The 9,256-nt window shown below is 30.1% G+C and overlaps 3 protein-coding genes across 3 annotated transcripts; all 3 read left to right on the top strand.

Annotated features, from left to right (window-relative positions):
* EIS1 (Eis1p) lies at window positions 1–1,476 on the top strand (the record flags this gene model as incomplete). Its single annotated transcript, XM_001642223.1, has 1 exon — window positions 1–1,476. A coding segment is annotated over one exon (1,476 nt), but the record flags the coding sequence as incomplete, so codon positions are not given.
* A 943-nt stretch (window positions 1,477–2,419) lies between these two features.
* FAR8 (Far8p) lies at window positions 2,420–3,868 on the top strand (the record flags this gene model as incomplete). The annotated part of the gene is made up of 1 exon (XM_001642222.1): window positions 2,420–3,868. The coding sequence occupies one exon, from the start codon at window positions 2,420–2,422 to the stop codon at window positions 3,866–3,868; it is 1,449 nt and encodes a 482-aa protein (XP_001642272.1).
* A 455-nt stretch (window positions 3,869–4,323) lies between these two features.
* On the top strand, window positions 4,324–7,395 carry NUP120 (Nup120p; the record flags this gene model as incomplete). The annotated part of the gene is made up of 1 exon (XM_001642221.1): window positions 4,324–7,395. One exon carries the CDS (start codon window positions 4,324–4,326, stop codon window positions 7,393–7,395), a length of 3,072 nt encoding a protein of 1,023 aa, XP_001642271.1.
* Between the last annotated feature and the right edge of the window lie 1,861 nt (window positions 7,396–9,256).

Below are 9,256 nucleotides of genomic sequence, written 5' to 3'. Positions count from 1 at the left end.
CAAGAGCGTCAAAAGAAGATTCCTCCTCCAGAAACTAGAATTAACATTGGTGGTGGGTTACTTTTGTCAAAAGAAGAAGTTAATAAAATTGCAAATGAAATGGTTTCTCCTGTTTTGAATGAAGTTTCCGAAAGAGCCGACAGTCAACGTGCTGCTGACATAGATATTGCTGAAAGAACTCAAAGATATAACCAAGGTATGGCACAATTGGAACAATTACATAGAGCTAAATTGATGAATAATCAAAAATTGAGACAAGCAACTATGATGAGACATACTAATGAGAAGAAGACTGCCCAAGGTAAGGCAATGGCAAGATTTAGTGAATTGGTTAAGTCTATGGACACAAAAGTGGATGAGAAGAATACTAAATTAGCTGAAGCTGAAAAGGCCTTTGAAAACTTGAAGATAGCTATGGCTAAGAAGCTTGAAGATTTTGAAGCACACACTAAACAAGAAGTTACTAAGTGGGCTGAAAATCGTGAATTAGATTTGGAGGCGGCTGTCGACGAACAGAAAGAGTTGATTAAGCCATACCAAGATGATTTGAAAGCAGCTGAAGAAGAACATGAAAATTTGATCTCTGAAAGAGATGGCATCAATGAAAATATTGCTAACCTACGTGAAAAGATTATCGAACATAAAGATAAGATTATCAACCTAGAAGGAGAGATTGTCGAAAAGGAAGGGAAGCAAAAGGAAGAAGAGACTAAGGTATCTAAATTAGTAGGTAACAAAGATGATTTACAAGGGTTTGTTAGTGATATTGTTATGCTAAAGGCAGAAAAGGCTAAGGAAGAAGCTACATTGTCATCAGAACAAGCTAATTTGAGACAATCTGAGGTCGATGCTTTAGTTAATGAACGTAAGAGTGAACTGAATAAGGTAGAATTAGAATTAAAGAGGGAGAAATTGAAGTTGATGGAAGCATTGGGAAAATCAGCAGAAATGAAAGGTGAAGATAAAATTGATAATGAAAAGCTGAAAAAAATCATCAGCATAACCCCATCCACAGAGAAATTATTAGATGAACATGTTAGTAAACAAATGGATTCTGCCCATCAAATCTCAGCAGCAGCAGCAGCAGCAGCAGTTCCTGTAAGTTCGGGAGATGCTTCTGTTAATGTGGTTCCAATATCAGCCTCCACAACAACACCATCTTCAAATTCAGCGGCATTATTAGGCACTGATGAATCCAGCGATGCAGCAGTGTCTGCCTCAGCCAAATCGGTCACTGAAGCAAGTGGAGTTATTCCAATGGTTGCAACAACAGCTTCAAAATCTACAGCTTCGAAGATAACTTCTCCATTGTCAAAAGAAATACATGCGGATAATTCGGCAACTAATGAGGAAAATGAAGTGAAATCAACATTCAGTGGATTTTCCCAAGGAACATTACCAGATGGAGAAGAGGAACTAGAATCGCAAACTCATGAACTCCAGGCAAAGGACAGCTATTTTAAGGAAGTCTTCTAATTTGCACAAACAAGAAATATTAAACCAGAAAGAAAAAAAATAATGAATTGTTTTACAAAGAACAAGTAAAGTTAGATACAATTCATTACTATATATCATTTATTTACGAACCCAGTATATACTTTCTACACTCTTTATTCATTATTATCTCTTATATTTTAGGATTTAAATTTGTATAATTATTATTAATATGACACACTATTAAACCTCCTGTTCCTAGTATTAAACATGATATATACCAGATCACAATAAAACTGAGAACTGGCTAATCAGCTGTTAGCTGTTAGCTGTTAGCTGTTAGCTGATATCTAGTATGTACTTTATGTTATCCTTCATGCCAATTGTTGCGTGTATGTTTCGTCCTTGTTTCATCAATGGCTATTATTATACAAGTTACCTGTTTCTAACTGATACCATTTATTACGTGTAATATTATATAGAGAAGAGTATTAAATGGCGCTATCACTATCCCATCATAGTAAACGAATATGATTTTTAATATTGAAGTATAAAACAAGAACATATTTAAATTATTGAACGTTTAGATTGAAGATGTTAATGCGATTCAGCAATTGATTGATTGATTCGTATCATATTCTGATTTTAACATCAATTAGGGGATTGATTCAGGTATTAATAGTAAATTATAAATTAGTTGCATAATTCCATTTTATTGTTAACTTAATATTGTTGAGGGAATTGTCAATATAAGGGAGAGAACTATACAAGATATCATAATTGATTCAACCTAAATTTTTTTTGTATTGGTGAAAAGAGCTAAATCCTATAGATAAAGAGTTTCTGGACATTTAACATTTCAATTTTTATTGTATTATTGTATTATTTTTTTTTTTATTTGTTATCTTTAATAAATTTTTCTCATCTAATTTTTTAAACTTTTTGTATTTTGGGATCTAGAGTACTTTGATTTTTCTTACCAAACATGAATAATCAGGCACAGCAGGTCCAACCTCAACATGTTCATCCTCACTATACCTTACCTGGTATCATGCATTATCTTCAAACAGAATTTACTAAAAATGAAAGGGATAGAATATCCTGGGAGCTTGAAAAATTTGAAATGAAATCAAGAATAGCCCAACTAGAAGGTGAAAACAGAGACTTGCGTTATAAATTATCGAAATTAAATGTATTGAATAATAATCATAAGTCAACTAACGATGTTGAAAATGAAAAAACATTAGATGAAGCTCAGGTTTTTACTAATTCAAGATTAGCAGTTCAAGAAAACGTTAAAGAAATTATTTATTTATTAAAAAATACAAATATCGATGTTTTAAACAATGTTAATATTGATTCAAGGGAAAAATTGCATAATTTACAATCGTTAAATGCTACCTCATCTGTGGATCAGAAAATGGTAGCAAACCAAGAGCTTACCCCTAGTTTCCATGAACTTTTATCAGATTCTTCAATTGAAAATATTAAACTTTTAAAAGTATCAAGTGATAATTCGATCATTATTTCAGGAGATAATTCGATCGAAAAATTCAATATTGATCCAAATAATTTTGGTAAATCAAATCGTATGTTATACACTGGGGTTTCCTCAAATCTTATTGACGTTTATGCTGCGAATAATAATATCATATCATTAGATGATACAAATATCAAGACATGGTTAGTGAATCATCAAGATATTAGTAGCACATACGATTTATTGAGCTCAGACAATACTGAAATAGATTTGAAATTAGTAAGAGATGTCGATTTTAAAAATAATTGGTTGTTATTGACAACAAATGAAAAAATACATATTTGGAAGATATTATTACCGCAAGAAGATAAAAAAAATGAGATTACAATTGAAACAAAACAACAGATTGATAAAGAGTCAGAGAACAGAACAATATTAAGTGCTTCATATGGTATTACAGAAAAATCAATTGTCGTTTTCTATAACAATCCTTTTGAATTGATAATTTATAATTTCCAAGGTACAATTTTACAAAAAATTGATTTGTCTAATTCAATTGATATTACTAGTGTGAAACCAGATTTATCAGATGTCTTCATAAAACTCCATTTAAACAAAGATAGTTCTAAATTACTACTGCAATTGGATAACTTGATAGTTTGTTATTCATTTGATCAAAGACAAGTTGTACTAAGGTATACATTACCTTCAATTCCTGACGCTATCTCATACAAATTTATAAAAGATATTATAGCAATATCATACCAAGATGGTACAATGGAAGTAAGGAAATTATCAAATTTCAATAATATAATTAAGGAATATAAATCAAAAACTGCACCTTCTACCACTCATCATTTATTGGAATTGTTCATTGTTAATAACATCCCATTTCTAGCATCCGCAACTAATAACAATAAAATCACTCTACATAAGCTACCAGCAGCACTATGAATTGGAACTAAAACTCATTTCGATGAGTAAATATGTATAAAATGTTTAATTATATCTCTTTCTAATAAGATTTAATGATATTCTCATACTCTTGAATTGATATCCCTATGTTGAGATGACCTTGATCTGATCATGTGATTAAGATATATTGGTATAACTGTATATATCATGGTGTACGAACATTGCAAAAAATTGAAGAAACATAAAATATCGAAAAGTTTATCATTAAAGATTAAAATATAAACATTGACAAGCTAATCTTTGGAATTCCATCTCAAGTATAAAAACAGGTAAACTCTAATTTACAGGGGAAACTACATCAAGGATCAATTCTAAGATTGCTATTTTTTAATTGAGCAGCAGATTATCTGCAGTTATTATTTTTTAATTTGTCTATTCAATTGAGTTTAGGACAATTGAAAAAAATTATAGAATAGTACTACTAGAAAGCAATTATGTCCTTATTATCTAAACTTGATGTTAGTCCATTACAATTTCAAGATCCGAGTAAAGATGGATCTAAAATAATTAACTTAAACCTGGATGGTAGTGGTGATCCTTTGAGACTCTCTGAGTTAGGTGAATCTGATTATTCCAATTCAATTAAAGTTCGCGATAATGAATATGTTACTTATCATCTATCCAATGACTATTCAGTTTTAACTATTTATTCGATGAATGATGCACTTCAAAATAAGACCATAAATATTAAACTGCCAGTGCAATCGACAAATAAACAGCACACTTCAATTGTTTTTGTTAAAGATGAAGCCTTCAATGTAGAATTTATTTTGAGAAATAGTATATATTTGAAGATTTCGATACCAATAGACTTTATAATAAACAATTCATCAGAATTAAATGAAGATTGGTTTTATGTACTACAGCCATATGATTTCTCAGTTAGAAAACCTCATATGTTACATAGAGTTTCTGATAATTTTTCAGTTGTTTTTCTAGAAGATGGTGGTTTAGTCGGTTTGACTTCACATGGTGAAACGGATTTAGAGCCAATTCTTTTCAATGATAATTCATACTTACAAAGCATCACAAGACTGTTCTCCAAATCAAAACATTCTAAAAATTCAAAAGTTGTAAGTTGTTCTAATTATCAAAGCAATTTCCTAATAGTTTTAACAGAAGATTGTATTTTAAAAATTTGGGATTTGAAAAAATTGATATTGATCAACGAATATAATTTATTTGATGTTAATAATTCAGATTTTATTGCAGGTGGTTTGTTTGATTCCTGTGGGAATTATTTGCATTTATTCAATAACCTATTAACAATTTACTTACCATTTACTAATGGCTTATTTCAAGTGGGAACATTAGATGTTGATTCTTCCGATAAACTAACTTTCCAATCCAAAATAGTTATTCCATCTAATTTACCTGCATCCTCATTATGGAGTTTGACTGATATGAGAATGATAAATCCATTAGATCTAAATTTACCAGAAACTTTTTTAAATATCATTGTTCTATGGAAAAGTGGTACCATGAGCAAATTACAAATACTTAATATATTGAACGAGTCTGTAGACTCATATGAATGGATTGATGCATCTAACAAAGATCTTGAAGAAACTAGAATAGAATCAGATATCGAAAGTAGTGATTTTTCTAAAACGTTGTTTAAATTAACTTCACGTTATCCAAAAGCAATTGTTGATCGTGCTATTAAAGTTTTGGAAGAAAATGGGATAAGTATTCCTTTACAAGAAGCTTTAGATGAAGAATATCTAGCTAATCTTGAAACCCTTCTTCGAGACATAAAGGGCGGTTGTGATGAAGCATCTTCTTTGACTCTCTATAATGATGAAATAATTGTAATAAATTGTTTACAAAAATACAATTATTCAATTTATAAAATAAACTGTTCATTGGAAAAGACGTATTTTGACATTAACGATGACAGTTTGAATGATGACTTGTCAAGGTACTTGAGAACCGTATGGGGTTTCTCTTCCACTGTTCCTGATCATGTATTGAAAAACATTTCACATCAATTTGTTGGTATTATAACAAAGTCAATTCCAAGCACATTAACTCCAAATGAGAAATTGACAAATATATATAAGACGTCATTGGAATCTCAATTGGAAATTACAAATATCAATACATTGTTTCGCGAGCTAAGTTCTTTCGATGTCATTTCAATACTTAATACATTGATAGATAACAATTTACAAGTTTTCAACAATTCTGCAAATACTTATGTAGATGCAATTAAGTCAGAAAGTTTTTCAAATATTATAACTATGAAATGTTTGAAAAACTTGATAACAGTTCAAAATAACTTCGTATTAAGGATCCTTCTAACATTCACACTTTTAGATTTTGATTATTCTGTATTTGAGAAGCAACTAAACGCCTTATTAGATCTGCATTATAAGCAAGTTTTGTTTATTTCTCTTTACGATTTAGATAAATCAAAGTTATCAAACGAATTATTCAAACAAACAACAAAGTTCGGACAAGGCATTAAATTATATTCGTATTCAGACTTAACTACGTTTTTGCAATATGCAACCTTTAAATTTTATGAAATTGATATTAATTCGAATACATATTTTCAGAGGTATTTTAATGATATGGTTGTCATTGACAAAGGCACCAATATAATTGAAAAAACCGAACTATTAGAATACATAGGTTGGCCATATTTTATTCGTGACAATAAGTCAAATGAATTTTTAATGGCAATACTTTTATTTTCATGTGGAAAATTTGGTCAGTCATATGAATTCTTTAAATTGCATGATTACGTGGAATCTATTGCAGATTCATTACCTCCATTCTTTATCGAACTAACGAAGGAAAATAATGAGAATTCTTGGAAACCATTGATATTATCATTTCAATCAAACTACAATCACACTTTGTATTATTATGAGCTTTCCTTGTTGTTTTCTAAAGAGGGACAACATGAATATGCATTAAGTTCGATTAAAAAGTCCTTGGAATATCAAATGAAAGATGTTGAGATTGAAGTTCCACGTGATTTCAAAGTTAAACAGCTAACACAATATTTGAATATGCTAATTCATTTCAATATGTTCAGGGAGGCATTAGATGTTTTGAGATTTAGCCATGTTGTTTTGTCAAACGATATTAGAAGAGATTATTTCAAATTATTATTGAACAAAAATGATATAGATGGCAATTTTTTCGCTACCCTATTGAACTTATGCTATACACATGAAGGACAAGATATGTATTTGAATCCTATTGATTTTGATATAATAGATGGTATATTAGTTCAAAAATTACGTGCATTTAGTTGGCCGACTTATAAGAGATTATACAGTTACCGTATGTTAAACAAAAATGAAAGAAAAGCTGCTGAAGTAGTATATGATTATTCTGTACAAGTGCATGATAATACATCGGAGTTGAAGAAATGTTATTTAATTATTATTAATATTTTATCAAGTTTTGAGAAAGAAAACGACCAGTGGATCTTATATAATGGTGAAATTATAACATTACATTCTTTGGAAAATAGGATTGAGAAATTATGAACTTTTATAGATGAAACATATATAGTATTGTTTATAGTAGAGTGATTAATATATAGGCTACTTGTTTTCTAATTAGAAATTGTTTTAGAAATAAATAAGTATTGGTGAGGAATGTAGGACTTTGAATTACTGGAAAAATTCCTCACATCCATCGAAAATGTTGGTATCTTTTATAGAAAATTCGAATAATCCACTAATTCGTGGGAATAATTTCTTTATAGATTTAAATTTAAAAAAATTTAATTTTCCAAACATATGTTTTAAAAAGGAAGTATGTCTTTTTTCATTGTATTCCCTTAAATTTATACCTTCCAAATAATAATAGTCAACAATATCACTTTCAGTTTCAGATATTTCTGGATATACTTGATTTGTAAATTGAGCTAAATCTTTTTCAATATGTTCCAAATAATTCTTACTAATATTTTCTATAATTTTTTCATATTCTTGATCAATATCTTTTGTTGATTTTAATTCAGGAGTGGAGGAGAATGGGGAGACAGAAAATAAATTGAAATCTTGATTGTCGTCGTTTAAAGAATAAAATGGGTCATTGGCATATTTCTCAAAAGGAATAAAATAACGTGTTGTATCTAAATCTAAAGTTGTAGAATTATCAAATTCTTGGAGCATTGTGCGATTACCAATGGGCGAACATAGTGACATTAGAAAGTTTGATATCAATAGAAGAAGAGAAAATAGTAATAGCATTAGTGAAAAACTAATCCTTGATTAGGGTCAACCTTTTTGTCCACTTTATACTATATCCAATTATTTTTTTTATCCTCTGGTTACAACTGTTGCATTCTTGAAACAAGATGTTTATTTATAAGACTGGTAAATTATCAGTATTAAGTAAACTATCATTGTATTTTTGCTTTACAAGCAAATTGGTTGAGATAAACAAGTCTAATGCATAGTGCCATGTGAGACCTTACCTCAACTTTAAAAATATAAAGTTGAGTACCCAGGGTGTAAAAGAGACCCTTTCATAATCAAGAATTATACATCTTATCTTGACTAAAAATAAGATTGCAATAAATGCAAACAAAGTCCATATTTGCTGTCACTTTTAAATTGCTGACATTACTAGAACTCGAATATTTGAATCGCGATAAAAGCAAAAAATCTATAAGTAAAATTGAATTGTCAACCAAAAAAGAACAAGTATCAGTCGCTACCAAAAATCCAATTGCAATATCATTTCAACTCTTTCATAGCAAAGTTAATAAAAAATGTATTTCACTTTCAATTTGAGGTTTGAAGTACAAACAACAATGCCATCACGAGGATAGCTCCAAGATGACCATCTTAGCACCCACTAATTACGTTCCGTCCAAAACGACATTGTGTGAAAGTGGACTCCCAGTAAGACGAAAAATCAACATAGGTACTGTATTTTTTACCTACAAGTTTATACATAACATATGTTCCTTTTGAAAGGCAACCATGAGTCCTTTTTTTTGTTTTTTGCGGCGAACCATCCCGTAAAGATAATCTTCCCAAAGAAAACCACCAATACCTTTCACATTAATTAAATAAAATTTCCCCCATTTTCTACAAATTTTGGAAAAACCTCTCGTTTGAAATTTCAATTCCAACTTCTTTATGGAAAACCAAAAGAAAACCCCAGAAGAAAAAACATTTTAAATTGCGTTTTTGTGTGGGGATTAGAGTTGAGATTTAACCGCTAAACCACGTGGGAGAACTGATACCGAACGCCGAGTTCGAGAAAGTTTCTTCGGAGCGCGCCTCTTTATATACCATAAAAAATGGTGATTCGCCCTGTATCTGTTATAGAAGACAATAGAGAGGGTGGTGTGCGGTTTCTCGGACGCTCTTCTTACCAGTATGTGTGGGT

This window comes from Vanderwaltozyma polyspora, genomic scaffold (genome assembly GCF_000150035.1).
Source record: "Vanderwaltozyma polyspora DSM 70294 KpolScaffold197 genomic scaffold, whole genome shotgun sequence".
NCBI classification, from domain to species: Eukaryota; Fungi; Ascomycota; class Saccharomycetes; order Saccharomycetales; family Saccharomycetaceae; genus Vanderwaltozyma; species Vanderwaltozyma polyspora.
The sequence above is the reverse complement of the archived record's forward strand: the minus strand, read 5'-3'. Positions and strand labels throughout refer to the sequence as shown.